This window comes from Lytechinus variegatus, chromosome 6, assembly GCF_018143015.1.
Source record: "Lytechinus variegatus isolate NC3 chromosome 6, Lvar_3.0, whole genome shotgun sequence".
Classification (NCBI taxonomy): domain Eukaryota; kingdom Metazoa; phylum Echinodermata; class Echinoidea; order Temnopleuroida; family Toxopneustidae; genus Lytechinus; species Lytechinus variegatus.
The window spans coordinates 26,459,345-26,484,313 of record NC_054745.1 but is presented as its reverse complement, the minus strand read 5'-3'; the positions used below and the strand labels follow the sequence as shown (position 1 = coordinate 26,484,313).

Below are 24,969 nucleotides of genomic sequence, written 5' to 3'. Positions count from 1 at the left end.
AGTTCGAACAGACGTACGATTTCAAAATGACAAAATTTTTGCATATTAAGCTGTACGCTGATCCAGCAACTAGAACCTAACGATTATTCACCATTGAATAATTATAGAAGAGCACAGTAAACATAAGAAGCTTGCAATTAATGTAATTGTTTTGACGTGTTTTGGCTTTTCATAGTTTAAGACCTGAATTAGACCAGAATTAATTTTAAACCGGAGTTTAAGAATACGAGTCTACGAGTTGACAGGACTTGACAATGCGGAAGGATACCGTGGTGTGCAGACCAAAAAGACTGAAATTCAGGAATGAGACGGTGAGTTATCTTCCAATGTTAGTCATTATTGATCAGCATGGCCCTGGAAAGCGGGAGTGCTGCGTGTAGTATTCTCCGTACGCAGCACCCCCTGAAATTGATCAATTTTCCTAGCTGATCCCACAAATTTTCAATTGGGTTCATGTCTGGTGAACAAGCCAAGCAAGCCATGGATCCAAGAGCTGAACATTGTGGTCATCCAGAAATCTTGGACAATGTTCGCTCGATGGGGATGCGCATTGTCATCCATGAGAAGAAACTGTTCGGATCAGCTAGGAAAATCGGTCAATCAAAGAATTCAACCAGGAGACACTCTTCAAGATGTCCGGCGTTATCTCCGGGAAGAATGGGACATCACCCCAGAGCAAATTCGCCGACTTGTGACAAGCATGCGACGTCGATGTGCTGCACACATTCAGAGCCAGGGTGGACAAACGAGATATTGAATTTTCTTTTGCTTATGCCAAGATACTGGAATTTGACATTTGTTTCATCGATAAACTTTGATTTAAAATTCTAGTGGAAAAGTGATGCATCCAAGGTGGATAACTTTCTCTTCTCTTTTAGAGTGGTATTTGACTTAAAGTTTGCTTTTATCGTTTGATGGATATTTATGCCACATAAACTTTCACAACTGAAATAATAGCCATGATAGCTGATCGTTTTCTTGCAATTTTCTTTTACTGACATTGCTATTGTTTAATGCCTGTAACCAGCCATGCACTGACTGATCCATTTCTTGCAATTTTCTTTTACTGACATTGCTATTGTTTAAAGCATTTAACCACCCATGCATGACTGTTCACATGAAAATTTCATGTCATACTGGAAGAGGAATATTGTCTGGTCATGTTGACATACAATAATTTGCCTTTAATCAAATATCTATATGGAATATTTTAACTTTTATAAGTGTCCAAGAACTTTTTTTGCTGAGTGTATATTGGTGAAGGTTTGAGGAAAATCATTAGAAGTTTAAGTTTTCGATTTGTGACTCCAGATACGAGCAACTACGTATACCCTTTTAGAATGCATAAATCTCCATATTCAGTTGCCATCGTGCGTAATTTCTCTTTCTTTTTGGAGAGGTCGTGAACCAGTCTGTCTGTTGATATACTGAATTAAGGTACAAATAAAATCATAATCACCTTTTCTGTAGAAAATTACACTTCATTGATTTTCTGTATACTACACGATAAATGGAAAATTAAATTGCTCGCATATAACGTCACAAGTCAAATAATTACAATTCTAACAACTTTATACATCTTTGATGGATTTTCCCCAAACATTCACCAATATTTTCATCATTTTATTTTGCAACTTTAACAATAGGTTTTCTGCCTTTTTGGCCCATTTTTTCTCCTTATACCTTTCCTCTGAGAGTTAATCCTTTTTTTTTTTAATCTGAACTTCCACCTTAAATGAATATATATTTTTCATTCTTGATCATTAGATCCTAGCGCTTTACACCATTCTCCAAATAGCAGCTTATATAGATGGTAAGTGTTCTTATTATCGTGATCCACTGGGGCCCACTTACATTGGCGAGTGGATACCATGCGCGACCAAAAAAACGTAAAAAGGATGTCGTTTTCACGATAGGGCACGTTACGTACGTAACGTAATTAAGGGTGCCAAAACAATAAACTGATGAAAAAGGGGTATCTATTTTCGCTAGGAAAGCTACGCGTTTAGGGTCAAATTTGCGAGGGTATAAAAAATTAAGACTAAAATGTTTTATAAAGGGTGTACTTTTGCCCCAAAATTCAACACTACGTTTTTAGAGTACAATTTGCGCAAGGGGTGGGAGGTGGGGCTGTACAAAACCCAATGATGTTGGTAAAGGGGGGTACAACCGACGTCCGTGACATAACAACTGAAATATTGCTGTACTTGTTTAGGGGTTCAATTCAGGAAATACTTGCCAATAGTATCGTTTTGTTTCAATACTTGTCAAGGGGTGCATTTTCAGAATATGGAAAATACGCGTTTAGGGTGCTTTTCGAGACCTCATGGTCGCGCATGGTATCCACTCGTCAATGGAAGTGCCCCCCCCCTGGTCGTGATCATGCTTATTGGAAAAAACAGTGTTCCACAGTGTGCAACACAATAAATGGAATCGCCTCCACACTGTTAAATTTGATAATTTCAACATATTCACATAGTCGAACATGTGAACACGCTGTGGTGGAATAGTCACACAGTCTGTCGAAGTGTCCACAGTGCGGAAATATCTTCACACTGTTGAATTTGAGCAATTTAACAGTATGAATACTATCTTCACATAGTCCACAATGTGAACACACTGTGATCGCACTGTGCGACAATGTGTACTTTCCACCCGGATGCTTATGATTAGTTATTATCTTTTAAGGGAGTATACTCTGTCGGGTTGAAATATTATGTTTGAGGTGCATGGGTAATATCTCTGTCACATTTGCTCTACGGCGGATGTACGGCGAATCGAAAACAGCTGTTTTATTCACATTTATTCAAACCACCTCACTGGTACACCAAAATGTTAGAACGGCTGTTTTCGAATCGACGTATGGCCGCCGTGGAGCAAATGTGAACGAGGTATAAGACATTAATAGCGAGTATTCGCAACCACTACGCAGGCACTTTCCGGAACGTTTAGAATATAAATAAAAATGCTTATTACTAATCAGAATGAACGACTTAGAGTTCATTGTCGAAAATAAGTAAACCGTCCGGGACAACATATCGTCCTAAGATTATAATAATAACAACAATAATATGGGTACCAGGGAAACCACTTCAGTTCTGAAAACTGACGAAAAATTGCTTAACTTTGTTTGGAGTCCAAGACGATACTGCTGCTTTGATACACCGATTTCCGTCAAAGGCTTCTTCTTATGACAAGCTCTTAGATTCCATGGCCCCGGGAAGCAGTGGAGCTGGGGTACTGAAGCATCCTCAAGATATTCAAGGGAGGGGGCCGGGGGTGCTGCATTTATTATTCTCCAATGGCAGCACCCATCGAATTCTGGAAGGTGTGACAAAAAAGGGAAAAATGTAACAGACATGAACCTCATTCTGTAGTGAAACCTTTTTTTTTTCCTTTTTGTAGCGAAAATCTTTAATAATTCCCCTTTTTTGCTTGCTTGTCAAATTAACATCAGCACCCCGGAAAAAATCGTTTCCAGGGCCTTGCTAGATCTTAACGCTCCAGAATTCGTCTGTGTATATAGACATGATAGAGACTAGCATTGCTGACAGCATTTCGTGGTATAGGGTTGACATGCTCTTTTATCTTATGAGTGACAGCCATGTGGCAAGCCGTATTACGTATATATTTTACTCCTAGCGTCGTGGTCTATAGTGCTTACGACTCTCGTTTTTCAATTAGAGGGACGTTCCTGGGCTCGAACCCCAACCATGGCGTATCTTCCTTCAGCATGCAAGAGATTTACCTGCAGATTTTGCTGCTCTCAACCCAGGTGAGGTGAATGGGTACCTGGTAGGATTCATTCCTTGCATGCACTGAGTGCTGGAAGGCAGGTCGAGCTAAAGCTGGAGTAATAATAACAACGTGCTTCAGAATTCATCACTTCTAGATGAATGGTACAATATGGAAGCGCCGTGGTGTAGCGGTTCTGACTCTCGCCTTGTAATCAGAGGGTCGTGTGTTCGAATCCCACCATGGCCTAGCAGACTTTGGCAAGACATCAATCCACAATTTGCCACTCTCCACCCAGGTCTTAAATGGGTACCCGGTAGGATGTGAAAGCCTATGTAGTATGCCTAGCAATCGAGTCTTGGAACTCTTGTTGGAATGCTCCCAGGGAGTGGAGAAGGTGCATATTGTATGCGGGTATGCAATGATCCGATGACCGGGGTAATAATATATCTGTATAGCGCTTTGAGACGTCGTTCCGATGTGTTAAGCGCTACATATACAGTAACGGCGGAAATCGTTTGTGGAGCAATGGTCATCCTTAACATGGAATGTCTGCATGAGCTGCACACTTGCACTATCCGCTGTACATTGAAAGCATGGGGGGCCCATGCGATATTATTCACAATCATAAAATCGGTAAAACTTTAACATTGTGCCATTTCATACACAGGATTGGGAAATATCGAAAGACCATGTACTCCCTTGATACCATGTGGCTCTATTACATCTCGCAATAGTAACGTCATCGATTTAATCCCGAAGATTTCAAACAGGATGATGACAAGCAGAGCTTTTAACAGAAAGAGTGAGGAAATGTTAATGTGTTCTTTGCCAGGTATGTAAACTACTTGGCCCGTATTCTGATAGCAGGTCTAATATAAACACAGGTTTAAAGTTGTGGTTTAAGTATAGGAAGCCAAAAGTATCAACATTTTTATTAAGTTGTATATGTTTACTTTGCTCTTTCCTGATTCATCGATGGTGACGACAATCATCTATTTATACTTCCTCGACAATTATGAATGATTTCGGAGCCAAATGAGCTGAAGTATGATATCTCCACTGTTAGTGATTTATGTAACAATTGGCTATCCATACTTAAACCACAACTTTAAACCTTGGTTTAAGTTAAACCTGCTATCAGAATACGGGCCCTTGATTTTGATAGATCAGATATAAGTGAGTGAGAGAGAAAGAGAGAGAGAAACAAGGGGTGATCAAGAAAACTGCTCTAATGATAAGTTTGTATAGCGCTGTTTTTTATGAGTATATTCGGCTGCACTTGTTCAGAGATGTATATATATATATTTTTTTTACTAGATTCTACATGTACATAACAATTTCTTAATATAAAGACACGTGTTTTCAATTTCGACTTTGAAGAGTCATGAAATAGGCAGGCTATTCATAGTTTTGGTGCAGTAAGTGCAAATTTTATTACTATCACCAAGTGTGACTTTTTTGAAAGTGGATCTTGAACAAAAAATTATCTGCGGAACTACGGAGGCTTCGACTATTTGATTTGGTTTTAATTTAACGTAATTCTGTTATGTAGTGCGAGACTTGACCGATCACAAACAATAAAAGAATTTTGAATGAAATACTTTGACGTACTGGGCAGCTGCTAAACAGTGGAGCTCTCTCAGAAGAGGTGGCGTGGAATTGAACTATTAGGAGAGAAAAGGTGTAAAGGGAAATAAGGGTGTTTGTTAGTCAGGGCCCGTTACATTACGCCGTACAGCGAATAATCCTGTGACTGCTTTTTGCGAGAGATCCTTCACAATAACCATTGGATCACTCTTAGCAAGCAAACTTACGATCAATCGCTTAGTTCTGCGTTGCGACAGATTAAACTTATCTCAGACCTTCAGTTAAAATATGTTGCATGTTCATTATGTTTAAACAATTATCTTTGATGTATTTAATTTTACATGAAAAATGAAAATCTTTTGTTGATTGTACTATAATATATGTTTTTCGAATTTGGAGAGAAATATGATATTACTTTGAAAAGGTTACGAGGTTAAGGCGCTTGTGAGTATTATCAGAGATTTGTGGATGTGTACTTCAGGAAGTGTGTGATATCTATCTGATTGTCTTATATTATTGAAATGATACAAGTCCTGTCTGTTAGAGAGGGTGTGTTACCTTGTGTGAAGGGGATATTTAAAAATAATATATACATGCATACAGTGCGTCCTTGAAAGAAAAAGAAACCAGGATTCTCATGTCTTTTTTTTCTTTCAAGGTAAATGATTAATGATATTTCATTACATTATAAATTTCAGTTACTTCTCTTTCCTTTGATACCAGTATGAGACACTTACTTCACGCATTAATGAGCAAGAGGAATTCGAACTATTAATATCAATGCCAAAATTGGGTTGCGCAGAAAAAAAATACAATAAATTGGTTTAATAGTAAGACGACTGGGCTTATCCGACCATTGGCTCATTAGCATAATTATTATATTCTTTGTTTCTGTCAATGATCTATAAAATGAGATTGGATTCAGATTCACACGTGAGCTTCTGCGCAAATCGTTTCCGATATGCCTTAATATTCATTGTTTGTAATCCGTCATGCACGAACGATTTACTAAATTTTTGGTGTTAAATCAAAGATAAGATCCTACTCTTACCAGGCATGAATCATATTTATAGTTAAAACGTATCAATAATTGTAAAATGGGTTTCCTGTTTGTTGGAATGCACTGTTGACTTAATAAATTCATTTCCTGATGAATTCCTACCGGTGGAAATTCGATTAAAATTGTCTCTTTACGTTTGTTTCATTCAGCTCATTGCATTTTGTTTTAAACTGTTTTAAACTTTATATATATATATATGTATATATATATATATATATATACATATATATAAATCTTGTATATTCATACATACATGTATATAAATCATATGATGAATACATTTCAATGAATTATGAAATATTCATAATATCTCCAACAGCCTGCCTGAGTAACCCTTGTCTGAATGGTGAAACCTGTGTGGAAACCATGGTCGGTTATCGATGCGAATCATCGGGTGAATATCTATTTTCTTATTGCATGCACTCGAGTTGTAAATCATTGTACAGTTTATTTTCATTCCTATCATTGAAAACGGACATTGATATCTTTTGTATGGCTTTTAACTTTCTATGCATGTAGGAATTTGAGTGGGAAGTTGATCAATAAACGAGAAATATAATGATATTGTAATTCATGTATCTCCTTTTTATGTTGATACAAAGCGCATGATGCAAGTAGATATAAAATGGATTTTATATAAATGATTTTTCACAGGCTTTTTTTTAATAGGGCAGGTGATGTACATTGTTATTTTTGATTGCGTTAAAAATAATTCCGAATGGAGCTAGGAGTCACATCTGTTTCGAGTCAAAGTGACTGGTTTCCGAGATACTTCGACTTGGAAGCGAGTGATTTTCACCTGATGACACAACATTCTGAGTCAAATTCATTCCGTCTGGGTCATATTAACTCGGATTGGCTTTGAGTCCCAAACGGAATCATTCCAAGTCAAATTTTACTCTGTAGAAACAAGAGTGCATTGTTTCGTAAATTTAAGGAGAAGAAGGGGGCGGAGGGGTTATATTACATGTATACAGCACAACCTGTCTATACCAGTGACCTGTCTATAGTGACCACTAAATCTGATTTCCATGGAAGCAGATTGCGTGTAAAAGAACCTGGGGCCGTTTCATAAAGCTGTTCGGAAGTAAAAAGTGACTTTATGATCGCGACTGGTGATCTTTTGTTGTAGTAAATGATATCCACCATTAAATGTTGATTATCTAGCTCGTAAGAAAGGTTCACCAGTCGTTCTTAAAGTCGCTCTTAACTTATGGAGAGCCTTATGAAACTCCCACTTGTCTATAACTGCCAGCTGTCTACATAGGCCACATTTTTTGCCCCGTGAGTGTGACGTCATCAGTTTTCCTTTTTTTCGAATTTCAGAGTTTTGATACCATATGTTGGTAGAGCATGATGAAAAAAAACTCCCTACCAAAATTAGGTGGGAAATGGTCCATGAGGCCTGAGAAACGACTTCATGAATACATAATTAGCCCCATTGTCCAAAGTCAATATATTATTGGTCTGATTCTAAATGTTGGGAACCATGCCAATAATACACTAACTTCAGTGGGGCTAATAATGTATTCATGATGTCATTTCTTAGGCCCCCATGGACCGATTCCCGCCAAATTTTGGTAATGGGAGTATTTCATCATGCGCTACCAAAATATGGTATCAAAAACGCTGAAATTAATGCTAGAACAAAAATGATTTCTGTGACGTCGCTATTGGCAGGTTTCACTGTCATTATTATCATTGTCTTTATTCTTTCCCAAATTTCTTTTCCCAGTGTGCTACTCTGATTGTAATGCTGCGCTTGACGCTGCTCACCGCGTGGATGGTGTCTATCGGATCTGTTTTATCACATCAGACGGTGTTTACAAAGGACCTTACAGTGTATGGTGCCGCTATGATGAAACATTTCACATCGGATGGCTGGTACAGTCCTCATTCATTTCCTGGGGCCCGTTGCAGAAAGAGTTGCAATCAATCGCAACTCTAAAAATAATGCGTAACTTGTATTTCAACCAATCAACAGCGCGCATTTGGGACTTGTGATTGATTTTTTTACTTGCGTTTAAACGCAACTCTTTCTGCAACGGACCCCAGCAATAGCAAGTTTTCGCAACCACTATACAGACGCTTTCTGAAACGTAAAGAATCTACTGAAAATGCCCGTCAAATAACAGTGAACAGCTTAAAGGGCATTGTCGACTATCGGTTAACCCGGGCAGCAGATTGTCCTAAGATTCGGAGATGACAAAATGAAATTATAAATGTGTTGTTTGTCCCATGGACCTACTACTCCTCTAGGTCCATGTCTGTCCAGAGTACAGGTGGGTGTTTCATAAAGCTGATACGTAAGTTAAAAGTGACTTTAAGAACGACTGGTGATCCTTTTTTGTGGTAAATGGTATATTCATAGGAGGTGGATATAACGCGTGAGAAAGGATCACCAGTCGTTCTTAAAGTCACTCCCAACTTACGAACAGCTTTATGAAACGGCCCCCAGAACGACACTGCCGTCTTGATTTACCCATTTTCGACGAAGGCAGCTTTGACATTAAAGGCCTTTGACAATAAATTCTCTACGTTCCAGAAAGCGTATGTGTAGTTGTTGTTTGAGTGTATGAGACTACACACGTCACAACTCAAACTGTGAGTCCCCTATATTGTCAAATTAAAAGAATGTGGGGGTTGAAGTTAGAGGGTGTGCGTGTGAGGAGGGGGTGGGGGTTGTGAGTGTGTATATGTATATCACAATGATTTCGTATTGAAATACTCTCTCTGATATGCATTTGTAATTTCGGTTCGTACGGCAAACATATCCATTTAATTCAGGTGGGTGTTTCATAAAGTTGTTGGTAAAGTTACGAACGACTTTACACACGACTGGAACATGTTTTGAAGTCACAACTCAATTACATAGAGATATCACATCGCATAAGAAAGGATCACCAGTCGTGCGTAAAGTCATTCGTATCTTACGAACAGCTTTATCAAACACCCACCAGGTCATACAGAGGGTTGTGTGTGTGTATGTATATCACAATAAATTCGTACTGAAATACTCTCTCTGATACGTATTTGATTCTTTTCTTTTGTATGGCTAACATATCCATTTAATTCAGGTCATACAGAGGCGTTATGGCGGGAGCGTTAACTTTGAACGGCCGTGGGAAGACTACAAGCACGGCTTCGGCAATATCTCGACGGAGTTCCGGCTCGGCAACGACCTCATTCACGACCTGACAAGTAGCAGGACCTTCCTTCTCCGCATAAGCATGTGGAGTGAGGACGGTTCATACTATCACGTGAGATACCATCCTTTTCGAGTCGGAGACGAGGGTAGTGGTTACCAACTCCACCTTTGTCGACGTACATGTGGTACGTGATGCCCGCCTGTTTATTTTGGTTTTTATTTTGTATTGATAGGCCTATTAACCCTTCTCACAGGCTTGTTTCATTCCATTGGGTTTTCTCGTCGCAGCTCGTAATCGCGCAACCCGACCATTCAAGGAATATTATCATTCTGTTAACCAATAGTCTGATGAGTATTGCTTATTCGTTCATCATAATTTGCGTTGAACGAGGGTGCCTTGGAGGCTCGTAATGCAAAAAGTTTCATTAAGAAAAGAAGTAAAGAGGGTGAAATATACCAATTCTCGATGAATACATGTCTATTCGAAATCTATGACTATTCAATTTTTCAAGGTCTTTGCTATTGCATATGCCATTGTGTACCATCTCGGCTCGTTGTGCCACTGGTCATTATACAGTGCGTCCCACAAAAAACGAAACCGATATCTATTGATGATAACTTAATCACAAATACAATAGACAAATGACCTACCATTTTAAAGCTTAGAATCTTCTCGTTCATCTGAAATTACTTAGATTATTTTTCATTCATGCATGAGTGAGCAAAAACAATTTGAAGAGGAGATACAAAAAAGTAATTTGGCGGGCTTTATCTGTGTTTCAAATAGAAAACCACATTTTAAAAATGTTCATTATCTGCTCTTTAATTTGATACCTCAATTACACAAAATGTTCAAGAAATAACAAAGTTCTAGTTATTTGAAATAAGGCTTGAATTTCAATAATTTCATAAAATGAAGAGGTTTTACAGGTTAGCATTCAAACTCACTCCACACTCCGTTTGTTGACGGTCATCCATGCATTAAGTCTTTTGTTAACCGTGCGATAGCTTCTGTGGGAAACCGATGAAAACACGTTTATTTAATGAAATTATAGAAATTAATACAAGCAATGTTTCGAGGGAACATAACCTTTTTACTTCTTGACCATTTGTTGTGATTAAGGTATCAAATAAACGAGCAGATATTGAACTTTTTAGGCATGTGATTTTCTTTTTGAAATTCACATACCCCCGCCAAATGAGTTTTTAGTGTCCTTTCTTCAAATTGTTTTGCTCACTCATGCGTGAATAAGGAGTAATCTAAGTAATATTAGATGAAAGAGGAGATTCTGAGCTTTGCATTGGTAGGTATTTGTAAATTGTTTTTGCGATTAAGTTATGATAAATCATCGCTTAATCTCAGTTTCGTTCTTTCTAAGACGCACTGTATAGCCTACAAATAGTGAATAGGAGGAATGAGTTTAATGGTACGAGATTTGGCCCGTCATACTCATGCCTTAAATTCGTATTCTTTTTAAAATGAAGGTTGATAAAAAAGATAATTGTGGTTGGCTTATATAGGATATCGGTTAAAATTTTTCCAATAACTGCAATGTCACTTAAAATTTCGCCCTTTAATTGTTGCCTGTCTCCTTTCACCCCAATCCATGGTGAAATCAAACCTTTAATTTCTTTTTACGCATTTGCTTGAATTAGATAGCAGCTTCGAACTGCAGGATGGAGCTAAGTTCAGTACGATCGACCGGGACAATGATGTGCTACCGGGGAATGACACTTCATGCGCCCGTCTGAAAGGGGCTGGATGGTATGAACATTGCGGCAACGTCAGTTTTAACACGAGACGAACGGAGAACGGAACAATTGGGGTATGGCGGTCGGATGGAACGGTGATAAGGTTGGGAAGCTTTGAATTTAGGATAAGACCAGATTAAATTGATGACAGTAAGGTCAATATTCTTATGAAAATAACAACATTTGTAATTTATCTGCAATGACATTTATTGAGGCCAGGGGCGAATCCAGGATTTTCTTGGGGGGGGCACATTTTCTCGAGGAAATTTTGAAAAGCAAAAAAAAAGAGCAAAAAAGGAGGTTTTTACCCCAAGCTGATGGTCATTTCGTCCATGAAAAAATTGAGAAGCCAAAAGGAAAAAATAAGCTTCTCACCTAACATGTATGAATGACATATTCCCATTAAAAATATATACCGAGACTTTCAAAGCGTGGGGCGGGGAGCTTGTCTAAGAACGGCATATCTACATTTGTATTGACTATCTCGGTATCTTGCCATTCGATTTACTCATTCACTGATTCTATTTCCAAAAGTAAATGTAATGAATATATAAAAAGGGGCCACAAATAGAAATTACACAATGTGTTTGTTCTTGATTTTGAATTTGAACCCGTTAATCTTCTTAAAAAAAGGTTGTATTTCTTGTGAAAGTTGTTTTATCGGGATATTATGATCTCGCGAGGGGTATCTAATACATTCACATTAATTTTGCCCTATACGGCGGCCGTACGCCGAATCATCGAAAACAGCCTTTTTATTCATTTTTATTATGTAGCTGGTACAAAAAAAATGTTAAGACGGCTGTTTTCGACTCGCCTTACGACCGACTCAAAGCAAAAGTGACTGACTGAGGTATAACTCTTTTTGGCGGTTCGGACACAACCAAGTGGTCAATATTTGTTATATGTGATAACTCTTGTTAGTATATTTGGCTAAATACGCGTGAACAAGAAGCAAAAGACATATGATACTACTAATAGCTGGATTTATATAGCACTTTTTGCCTTCAGATTCAAAACGCAGCTATTATTCCCCCAGCCTGCCTATTATAAGCGCTCAAGCATTGGAGGAATTTCTTCCTACCGAGTACCCATTCACCTCAACTGGGTTGAGTTGCAGCACAATTTGGGTAAATTTCTTACTGGAGGAAAACACACAATGGCTGGGAATCGAACATCGAACGTCCCTCAGATTGGAAGACAAGAGTCATAACCACTCGACAACGACCATTCCAAGCAAAGTACATGAAATTATTTCGAGACAACTAAGCGAGAAGTAATGCATTTTAAATATACAATAAGAATGATAAAGTATTCATTGTTTCGTGTTCGTACCGAACCAATTTCACGACACACAATATTTCGAAATTACATGGAATTTATAAACATAAAATCGAATTCTTAGTACTTAAACTGCTGTAGATTTCTTACCAACATGATTTAAATCAATTTGTAATTATATTGCTTTTACATCACAATGCACAGAGTATATACTTGTTAAAGACCCACATTACAAATTAAAGCCTCACTCACCTTATATGCCTTAGAAAGCAAGCAATTGACTAACTGTTGTGGGTTTAATATGCTTTCCAGCTAAAACTGATTTTGTAATTTTATCCTGTAATTTTTCTATTTCTATGTATGATCTGAGTATTGTAAGTCAGTAAGTAAGTATTGAGTAAGTTTTTCTTTTGTTCATTATGTGTCTGGAATGTGATTATCGACAATTCGTGCGATATATATTAAATCTTACATTATCATTATTATCCAGAGTCAATAATTTGTAAAACAATATCTCATAATACAGTGCGTGTAAACAAAATGGGACAGATTTGTTTCATATCATGTTGTCTATATTTTGGTGTTAATAGTTGGTCTGAAGTCTTATCTGTTAAATGCAATTTAAAAAAATAGTTTCGGTAATGCTTGAGCGAACACAGAATGTTTTTGTTCTGGGGTTAAAAAGGAGGCTTGCACCAAAACGGCATAAAATGATATGATGATCGGACTTGTTGCTAATCAGCAGACTTCCTCTTAATCTTTTCATTATCTAACTAAGCCATAAGTTTCGAATTACGCGGTCAAAATTCTTTTTTTTTTGCTTGAATCTTTCTGTTGTTTTATTTCAAATATGTTCTCTTTTAGCTTTGAAAATTCCTTCTTCAAGCAAAAACACTTTTTCAACCGAGCTATGGGAGTGCGTTTATTTTTTTCTTCTTCAAATCCTTTGATTGTGTGCTAAAAAGGCTATGGTGCCTTTAAACAGTGGCCTGCTGACTGGCGGGGCCCAGGGGTGCTCCCCGAATAAAAAAAAATCATGACCAAGAAAAAAGTGGAAAGGAAATAAAAGGAAAGATTAAAAAAGTGAAATATGATTTATTTTCTGAATATTATGTCAAATCTATCACAAAATTTGATAGTTTGAAAACAAAGTGGACATTTTTGCTTGCTCGCTTTGATCGCTCACAACTTGTTTATACATTTCATCCGATCTGCCATATCTAGCTCCTTCAAAATTGACTCGATACACCATTGCCATTGAAATACATGAATCATTTCCTGTTTGTCCTGTCAAGCACATAACTTGGTCAAGAAATCAATAAACCCTTGAAAGTAGGATTCATTTCTTTTATAAAATATACCATAACATAATTTGTTCTACATAATAACATTACAATTTCTCCCAATTAACAATGGAATTCTTCTTGCTCGGGTTGACAAAAAGGTCTTCTCTTCAAAGGTAAAGAAGTTTCAATGGAAAAGAAATAATTCAAATAAATAGATTTGTAAATTAAATTTGACAGCCTGATTCGAAAATAATTGCTAAAAGTCTGATCATCAAATGATTTGCATAAAATTCAAATACCCAAAATTCAATGACGCAAACATCTTATTTTTAAAGTGATTCTTTGATATATGTCTTTAAAAGAATCTGATGCCCATCTGCCGTGCCTTTTAAATAGGCGATCTGGTACTCCGATTTGGGCTGCTGCGGTAACACCGCCCGCCCTCAGGCTATAACCCAAACTGCTCGAGTTCACCCCGATAGCTTCCAGAACTTCTTTGCAATTCTCTCTACATCTTGAATATGACATCTTTCCTTTTCTGAGTTTGTAACATTTCTGAGATGTACAAAAAGTGAGAACACAAAACCATTTTCTTTAGATACAGATTGTGTACTATCTAAATATATATCTGCGCATATTTACTGGACATGTTATTCTTCCAGTGGTAAAAACGATTACCCAGGCTCCTCTCGAAATTCGTCAGTCTTACTTTTCTCAAGGAAAACTTCCATGTGAGAATCGAATAATTCAATGTCACTAAGCTTAATGTTGGATAGTTCATCGAATCTTAAAATTCCTGCATATGCTAACAATAACATAGAACAATTAAGAAGATCTTTCACAGATCCCGAGTCAAACTTAGAAACGATACTCAAAAGCATGTCAGGGGTAACGGATTCTCTCCTATTCACCGGTCTTGCTAGGATCCTCTTGATCCCTTCTAAAATCAATTTCAAGAAATTAGATACACAAGGATTATTTCTGTTCCTTGTATTGAAAGAACAGTCAAATTGCTATTTCAAAGCATAAGAAGCTGTCTCTATTTTTGCTATATGGGGATCCTCCATTTAACAATATAAAGTACATACATGTAAGTCTTGACTTGCCGTGCCACTGTTACTACACCAAGGTTTCCTTGCTTCTACTGCACGTTTATATTTCTTGACCGTGCTCTCTGAGCGGGAGGCTGCTAAAAATCTCATGAGCGTGTCTTTGAATTCAATGTCGTGTATAAAATATAAAATGAAAGTAAAGAGGATACATCCTCCTCTGTGAATTAGATGAATTCTCCATGAAAAGCTGCCAATGCAATCATTAATAAAATATATATTCATTTTGCTACTGCCATGCAGTGCAGATGCAAACAGACAACACTTCACAATTAAGGGAAACCATTGTATACTTTTAATACCCATTCTCCAGTGAGACAGTGTAATTTTTCATCTCCAGTGAGATACTATCGCTCTGCTGTCAATCTATCTACCGACTAAACGTAGACAATGACTCCACTTTTGAATTCATTGGATCCAAAAACGGTATTTCTATTTTGGCCCTGATCAAAATGTGATTTGGATCAGAAAACTTGATAATCTGACGAATTATGCTTGAAAATGTGCTTTTTCTGGAGAAAAGTAAAAGCCAAAAGGGTGCAGAAGGCCAAATAAGAACCACAAGAGTAGCTACTGTTCAGTTCGCTTTAGTGTGTCTGATAGCTTTTGGTACCATTTTGATAAGGGAACTAACCAATTATTGTGATGTTCCCAGGACATTGAAAATGCATCTAGTTGATTAGTATTGGGGATGTAAATTTGGAATTGAAATTCGGAATCTTAGCGCTGTGTTCGTTTGCAAAACTATCAACTGTGTGTGTTCCCCAAAGTCTATCCATGAAGCTATTAAACAGACTAATAGCTCTATGGTCTATCCATAAGAGAAAAGGGTTTCTGAAACACCCCAATCATCCGAATCAATTTATCTGCTCGAGGCATCTGCCTCTTGATTTTGCTTTTATCGGTATCCACTGTATCTCCATTACTATCTTCATTTGATAACAGTAATCTACTAACTCAATAACGCCCAGTCTGAGACTGGGCGTTGTGGCGTGCGCCTGTAATCTAAGCTGTGGGGAAGTTACAAATTGATGCGGAGGTACGAGGTTCGAGCCCTGGTCACGTCTTTCGGATGGTGACGTTAAAGGTCGGTCCCAGACGTAAATAATCATATCTGATTGATACACGTCTGACAAAACTCAAATACACACACAATACTAAGCTGATGCAGATCATTTTTCATACTGCCCTTCTTTATCATCTTCTCTACTCCAGTATTATCTGTGAATATTTTTAACTGTTTGGTTTCTTATACTCTTTTCAAATGCATTTACTGCCAGTGCAACACCTTTTAGTTCTCTCTAAGTGGAACGTTTACCTTGCTCTTCTGACCAGATGTGTTGGAATTTCAGTCCGCCGCACTCTGCTGACCTAGCTCCACATCCGATGTGGATGGCGTCTGAAAAGACAAGTATCTGTGGTATAGAATAATGCAATATATTTCGTACATTTAATGACTTAACATTATCTCTCCAGAAGAACAGTTCTTTAAGATATCATTTCGTGTAGATAGATTAATTTCTTTGTCCCAGTGTTTGCAGGAGACAACAACAATTGATGAAAATCTAGTTCTCAACTGTGCGATCTGCCCAGTTACAGGTAGCAAGGAAATAATTCTACCTATAAAGGCCGCTAATTTCCTAGCGGTAGTGTGTGGTATGAATTCCAAAATGTTGACAATTCTACGATCTGATGCATATAAAGTGCCACTTTTGGAATCCCACGTCAACCAAGCCAATTAATTTTCTTAGTTGTTATCCATACTGACTTCTCTATTTTAAGCACTAAATCCGCATTCAACAAGTCATATCTGACTGCTGTGGCAATTTCTTCACATTCGTGAAAGGAGGATGCATTAATCCATTCATCATCTAGAATACAACTACAAAAGTACGTTTATTCCTCCAGTACTTGACAATTTTAGTGAAAATATATGGAGCAAAGAACAATCCAAAAGGAAGTACCTTAAAAGAGCAATATGTAATAATTCCGTTGAAGTTCCAGCTGGAACATAAATACTTACAATAATCTTCAATGTATCAATATGGTGATAACCCGACTTAAGGTCAAAGGAAACAATGCAGTCAACCTTTTGAAGGTATTCCAGTGCTATATTCCAATCTTCAAATTAGGATAATCTTTGTTTCCAAACGTTATATATCTTAAATCTAAAATTAGGCACTTCTTGTCAGAATTGTGAAAAGGAACTGTAAAAAGATTGACGTATAGTACAGAACTCACTTCGAACATGTCGAAATCAAATCTTTATTCAATACTTCAAGAACAGCTTCCGAAATGAAGTCTGTATGCTCAAGGGCTGATTTGTTATTATGAAACACTTTTGGAGGAGGGGTCTTAAGAAAGGGTATCTTATAACGAAATTGCATCATTTTCATTTTCTTATTCTTTGGCTCCTATTAATTTCCAGAAGTCAACGTTGACTTTCATTCTTCCTCTAACAATGGGTTCAGCTGTACCTTGTTCGTATTCAAAATATTTGATTCTGTAATCTTCAATTTCATACCGATTCTTCTCTCCCCTGTCCGATTCCAGATCTCTTTCTACTCTTTCACTTAATTCAGGAAAAGCTGAAAACAAGAATCCAAGAAAACATACTGATATCCAATAAAAGCAAATATATTGTACTCATTGCAAGCATGACAGTTTTTATGATTTCTAGAAGACCCATGCAACGTGACAGTATTCTCAGTAGAATTTGACTTCTCAAAATCTAATCAATAAATCATGTTTACGTGAAAGAAATTGTCACCATATGATTATCTGTAAGATTCCAACTCGGCCCACTTTTTTTGGGAAAAACATTCAATTAACTTCAAACCATTGGTACCACGTACTCACATCAATGCTATATGCAGACGAATGCTTGAAACATGTCTATAAATATTGTCAAAATTATGCTTACCGAATCCGGTATCTTTAGAGGCCTGTGCCTTCTTTGGTGGGTTTGCTATTCGGGCAATTCCTCCTCTAATGTTAGTCGATTTGACATTTTCCGAACCTAGAAATGTTCTTTCCGATGAAGTTTTTTTCTTGATTCGTGTTCCTATGGGGTCCTAGAACAAATTCAGCTTGGTTGCCCAAAGTTGCCGTTTGGGCAATTTTGCTAATTTGCATAAATCCAAAATGGCCGACAGATGCCATCTTGAAAACCTAACTTTTGAACCCCTGTCCCAAAAATGATGAGTAATGACTCGTTTTAGGGGTTTAGAGATGTGTAGAACCGATTTCTGTAATCATTTTTGCAATATAAGGTCATCTTCAGTTCAAATTCAAGATGGCCGCCATATGCCATCTTGAAAAATTGACTTTTGATCCCCTTGCCCCAGAATGACGAGTAATACCTCTGTTTAGGGGTTTTGGGGTGTGCAGAATCCATCTCTGCTTTCTATTTTGCAATATAATGTCATCTTCAGGTCAAATCCAAGATGGCCGCCATATGACGCCATCTTAAAATATCAACTTTTGAACCCTTTGCCCCAGAATCATGAATAATAACTCTATTCATGAGTCATTTGCTATGTTGATTCAATTCATGCAGTAATTTTGCATAAAGGATAATCTTCAGATCAAATCCAAGATGGCCGCCAACCGCCATCTTGAAAAATTACTGTCCGAGGCTTATACGTGTTAGAACTAATGTAAAGGGATTTCAGTAAGAATACTCATTTCTTTTATCAATTCTCAAGTTCAAAGTCAAGGTGAAGTTACATCTTAGATGTCAGATTTCGATATTAACTGCTCAACTTAGAATGAATCCTCTTTAGGTTTGGGCTATGGATCCATTTCGAATGTATTTTCATTTTTTTAATGTCCATCTGTTAATAGCTCTATGGTCCATCCATACCTTTCTACTGAAGATGCTTTTAGGGTCTTATTTGAATTTGAAAGTGTTTTGTCAATATTTTTTCTAAATCAATGTGTCCAATGATTGGTAGGCATCAGTTCGCCTTAAAATATTAATGGTGTAGCGCTAGGCCTTACTTTTCTAGAGTGACTATAGAGGTCCACTCTAGAGTGGCAGTCTCTGTTGAGCAAATTTTTACAGATGAAGGAGGATGGCGCTGAGACCGTATAGAGATGCTGCCCTAGCCTTTCTCCTAGGTCTTTGGTCTGCCAATTTTTTATTATTTTCTGACGTCTTGACCCCTGTACTTAGTAGCTCTCCATAGAATGGCGACTACCATCTACACCTTCATAAGTGTTAGTGTCTATGCCGGCAAGTTTTATGTCTCGTTTGCAGGTGTCTTTATAACGGAACTGTGATATACCGATGGGGTGAGACCAATCACACAGCTCACCTTACCTTGGCGAATCCCTTCTTGGATTCGCCAAGGTTTCATGCGGCAAACATGCCCCAACCACTTGAGGTGCCTTTGACTAAGGAGCGAGAATAAGCTTTTGATGCCAGCACGTACGCTGAAGGGCCTCTGTATTTTTCACTTTGTCCTGCCATTTAACGTGCATGACACGTCCGAGGCAGCTGACATGGAAGGTGTTTAGTCACTTTTCTTGGTCGGCGTACGTTTTCCAGGACTTACTTCCGTGCAGGAGCTTGGCCATGACTGTGACAGATTTTACAATCCTGATGCTTATATGCTTGTCCTGTGAAAGGGGGCTAGAGACATATAGTCGGTCCAAGGTAGGTGAGGAGTCCACCACAACCAGACTTGTGTGTGCTGTTGATATACATATCTGGAGGACAGTCGGTGTCTTGAGTCTATCAGGATTTCTGACTGTCTCAAAGGCTGATGGATGATCCAAACCCCTTACATGCACAGAACAGGCAGCTGTTATGTATGACGAGGTCTTGTACTCCCACTTCTTGAGAAGCAGGAGCGACATCGTTTCCGTAAAACATTTCACGAATGAGAACAATCCTGACCGTGGAACAGTCTTGGGGGAGCCTATCTTCTGCAGGAGGCTAAAGAGTGCACTCCTGCTGACCAATTAAGTCAATGGCTCTTGTCAGGAGGAAAAGTCCAATAATAATTTTAAAGGAAGTTAATAAGTTAACTATTTAAAAAAAATACGGAGAAATCACTTTTTAATTCAAATAATACTTTAAAGTCATTTCACTGGAAAAGTATGGTCGCATAGATATAAAAAAGGATTAAAACTCCCGAAATCATAGCCCAAATCTTGAATGGTTTCATTCTAAAGTATGCGGTTAATGAGGAAATCTATCAACCATCTGACCATGACTTGACTTCGAACTAAAAATGGAGTGATTAAAAGAAATGAATCATTCTCACTGAAATCCCCTTACGTGAGCTCCAATACATAATAACAACCTTATTGGGGAGAGCACTTCTTCAAGGTTCAATAGTCTCGAAAGTAGTTTTTTTCTTAATATGGCGTTTAGTGGTCATGTTGGATTATTTTGACCTGGAGATTATCCTTTATTGCAAAATCATTAACAGAAATGGAATCAACATACCAAATAACTCACGAAACGAGGGATTATTCATGATTCTGGGACAAAAACTTGAGAATTAATAAAAGATATGAGTATTCTTACTGAAATCCCTTTACATTAGTTCTAACACGTATAAGCCTCGGAAAGTAATTTTCAGGATGGCGGTTGGCGGCCATCTTGGATTTGATCTAAAGATTATCCTGTATGCAAAATTACAGCATGAATTGAATCAACATACCAAATGACTCACGACTAGAGTTATTATTCATGATTCTAGGGCAAAGGGTTCAAAAGTTGATATTTCAAGATGGCGTCATTTGGCGGCCATCTTGGATTCGACCTGAAGATAACATTACATTGCAAAATAGAAAGCAGAAATGGATTCTGCACACCCCAAAACCCCTAAACAGAGGTATTACTCGTCATTCTGGGGCAAGGGGATCAAAAGTCAATTTTTCAAGATGGCATCCGGCGGCCATCTTGGATTTGACTTGAAGATGACCTTATATTGCAAAAATGATTACAAAAATCGGTTCTACACATCTCTAAACCCCTAAAACGAGTCATTACTCATCATTTTGGGGAAAGGGGTTCAAAAGTTAGGTTTTCAAGATGGCATCTGGCGGCCATTTTGGATTTATGCAAATTAGCAAAATTGCCCAAACGGCAACTTTGGGCAACCAAGCTGAATTTGTTCTAGGACCCCATGGGAACACGAATCAAGAAAAGAACTTCATCGGAAAGAACATTTCTAGGTTTGTGTATTGAGCCTATGGGACTATCAAATCGACTATTTGTTAATATCTGAGATATATAGTCTGCGCTGATGATTTGAAACTGGCCTGGCTACCAGCCTGGCTGTTGTCCTTGCGGGTTAGGATTTACCGAATTCATCGTTACTGGGACCGAGCCCGCATTAGGCGATAAATTATTATCAGGCTTTCTCAAAGAGGAAGGCAATGATCCCAAAAACAAATATGTCGGAGGATACCGCCATGATATGGCTCTTACCTAGTGTACAAATACAGCTATACGACGCCGAAGCTAGAAAAGGTTACAATAAACATGGCTCCAACAAGGAGGAAATAGAAGCGTGACTTGTCCGCTGCGTGCTGAAAACGGTCAATGATTCAAACGACTCTGTCATGACTGCACACCGTTTAACTTTCCCGCCTCCCCTGCTGATTTGCATACTTGAAATGCAAAGCACGTAACCAACAATAGGAAACGTCATTGTTAGCGGATCATGCACGCTCTTACAAGCAGTGCTTTTTAGTGGATCCCCTGATTTCCCTAACCAGATATTGTTAAAACTATTTGACAAATGTTTTGGAATTTGTAATTGATTTGTAATCATTGTAATCATATTTGATTTGTATTTTTTTATATTGTTAATGATGAAAATGAAAATAAAATCTTGGACTTTGATTTGAATAATAATCTTAAATAAGAAGTAATTTAATTAAAAAGTTAATTATTTTCTAATGGACCATTAAGTTGGAATTTATTCTCAGAGGAATTTAAAGAAAGTTGTTCACTCAATTAATTGAAGAGGAATAATGAATTCAAGACCATCACAAATTCAGTTTAAATTTTATCATTTTGCATTGGTTGTTTGGTATTTTCCATGCATTAATGCTTGTATGAATGTTTATTAAGTATCAGGTCTATTTAATTTTGGTTGGATAAGGTTTACTCCTAATTGGTTATACGTTCTCGTTATACATACATTATTTTTCTTATACTGTATTATTATTCTATTCTGTTATTTACTTTAATATATGGTTGTATTTATTTCGAGAAAAATAAATCGAATTGAAAATACGAATTCCTTTTTTTAAATTCAAGTTGGCGATTAACAATTGTGTCACAGACTGTCATAGACTAATTCTGTTTGGATTGTGTTTCCTATCGTAATTTCTACCGGGAGGAGGGGGGGGGGCTTTAAGGATATCTAGCAAGGGATAATGTATACACAGACATAGCAACGCACCTGACACATAGTCTGCAGGCACAGACCCTGATTGAAACTTTGATCAGCAAGTGTGTCTCCACGCAAAGACTAACACATACAAAACTTGCCGTTTCAATTCGAGAGCCTTCGGTATACACAAGGCATGAGTAGGCTGCACGTTCAGACCCTAAACTAGAGTGAAACGTTTGCACAGCAGACTACCTGGCACGTTCCAGAACCCATTAAAAGTGTTTTTATTTTTCTTCGGAAGCCCCCCCCCCCCCGTTATAGCCACACTCTAAAATCAAATCAGTCAAATTGACTACACAGTAGTCAGCTTGGTGCAGCTGATTGTCTACAATTCTGACATGTATTCTAGTAAAATATAACTACTGTTCAAGTAAAATACGACTAGAATATAGTCAAATATGACTAGAATAACAGTAACCCTATAAAATAGTCATTTTTGACTGATTTGTTTTTAGAGTGCAGAGCTTGTAGTGATCTAAAGTCGGATTTATCTTTTCGTTATACCTCGGTCACATTTGCCATACGGCGGCCGCACGGTGAGTCGAACACAGCCGTTTTATCATTTTTTGTCATAGCTACATAAGGTGGTTTGAATACACATGAACAAACGGCTGTTTTGGCCTCGCCATACGGCCGCCGTATGTGACTGAGGTATAACGAACAGATAAATCCGACTTTAGATCACTAACAAGCTATTCACTCTAAAAACAAATCAGTCAAAAATGACTAGTTAATAGGGTCAGTTGGGTGCAACTGTGACTGAGGTATTAAAAACCTGCTCAGATTTGAGAAGATAACAGAGTTTATAATAAGTTTATAATTTCTGTTCAGTAATACAACTGGCGTATAGATTGAGGGGGATCCCCAAAAGTCTCACTATGTATAAAAAGATTGAGGTAAAAGAACGAAAAGGAAAGTAAATGAGTAAAATGCTATTTTCTGAACTTTAAGCCGATTACTATCAAATAATTGATTTTTGTATTAAAAGCGTCAATATTTTTCTCGCTCGCTTCACTCGCTCGTACATGCAGCATTTTTAAAAAGAAATTTGGCCCCATAATTCATATTTTGCCCCCTCATTTTTTTTGCTCATTACGCCACCGGTAATAAAATTGGTTTACATCAACGAAGGTAGAGGGCAGCAACACACAACACTGCCATGTTTTGCTGTTCTCTACGTTCGATGGTTTAGATTAGATGATATTGCCAGCAAACACGTAATTCTGATTATGTAGCATCGGTCCCAAACTAGCGGCACTACAAGGTTGTGAAAATAACCCAAAGGATATTACTAGAAGCATTTCTGAAATGTTCTGAAACATTGCTAATAGCTCTTATTTGGTTATGAACAGCGCATAGGCCTATTTGATCCATAGACAAATAAGATTTGATGCCACTGTAGTTTCATAGAGCGCCACAATGATCAGCAACACAAAATCATTTCATCATCTCGCTTTTTTCATATCTACTTGCGATTGAAGTTGAACTTGGTCATGGGTGTATTTCTATATTAAAGATTTTATCTTTCACTTCAAAATGTTGCTGTGTCATTAAATCTATCACCCAGTCGCATATTGATACTTAAGTGACGTATGCACACCCACACACACACACGCACGCACACCCTCAGACACACACACACACACATATATATATATATATATATATATATACAGTGTATAAAGACGAAACTAGTTAAAGTGACATTTTTGAGCATTCTTTGACTATTCTTCATTTAGTTTGATTATTATTTACTTTCCGTGACGGGGGACATACTTCGTTGTTTCATCGTGTTTATATACAGTGTATATATATATATATATATATATATATATATGACTGCGTGTTGGTCACAGATGAGATAAAAGAGGCAAAGAGGTAATGCATTGTTATAGTTCCATCTGTAACAATGGATTTGGAAATAAACTTTGTTGGAACTATAACAATGCATTACCTTTTTGCATCTTTATAAGCAGATATGTTGCAAGCTACACCTTAAGGTAGTTGATTTTTTTTTGCTATTGTACATCGTTTTGTAAATTCGACAAAAAAAGTGATACCACAATTTGAGACCATTCACATCTAGCAATGAACTAGAGCAGCTAGGTGTCCAAACTAACTCCCTTTTGTGTCAAACCTTTTCCGTGGTAAGGGTTGAACTCCTATCATAGAGGAGGTGCGATAGCTCAGTGAGGAGGTGCGATAGCTCAGTGAGGAGGTGCGATGGCTCAGTGAGGAGGTGCGATAGCTCAGTGAGGAGGTGCGATGGCTCAGTGAGGAGGTGCGATGGCTCAGTGAGGAGGTGCGATGGCTCAGTGAGGAGGTGCGATGGCTCAGTGAGGAGGTGCGATGGCTCAGTGAGGAGGTGCGATGGCTCAGTGAGGAGGTGCGATGGCTCAGTGAGGAGGTGCGATGGCTCAGTGAGGAGGTGCGATGGCTCAGTGAGGAGGTGCGATGGCTCAGTCGGCAGAGCGGGGAATATTCCGGTGACCTGGGTTCGATTTCCACTACCAGTGCGCTAGTGCCCTTTGGTAAGGCATTATCCTCAGTACCAGATTCTTCGGAGAGGACCTTAAGCCGTCGGTCC

The 24,969-nt window shown here is 37.9% G+C and overlaps 1 protein-coding gene across 1 annotated transcript; it reads left to right on the top strand.

Moving 5' to 3' along the window:
* Positions 1-248: 248 nt before the first annotated feature.
* On the top strand, positions 249-9,726 carry LOC121417670 (angiopoietin-1-like). Its single transcript, XM_041611404.1, has 6 exons — positions 249-311; positions 1,768-1,813; positions 4,406-4,570; positions 6,705-6,779; positions 8,121-8,269; positions 9,463-9,726. Exons 1-6 carry the CDS (start codon positions 255-257, stop codon positions 9,724-9,726), a joined length of 756 nt encoding a protein of 251 aa, XP_041467338.1. The 5' UTR covers positions 249-254.
* The last annotated feature ends 15,243 nt before the right edge of the window (positions 9,727-24,969 follow it).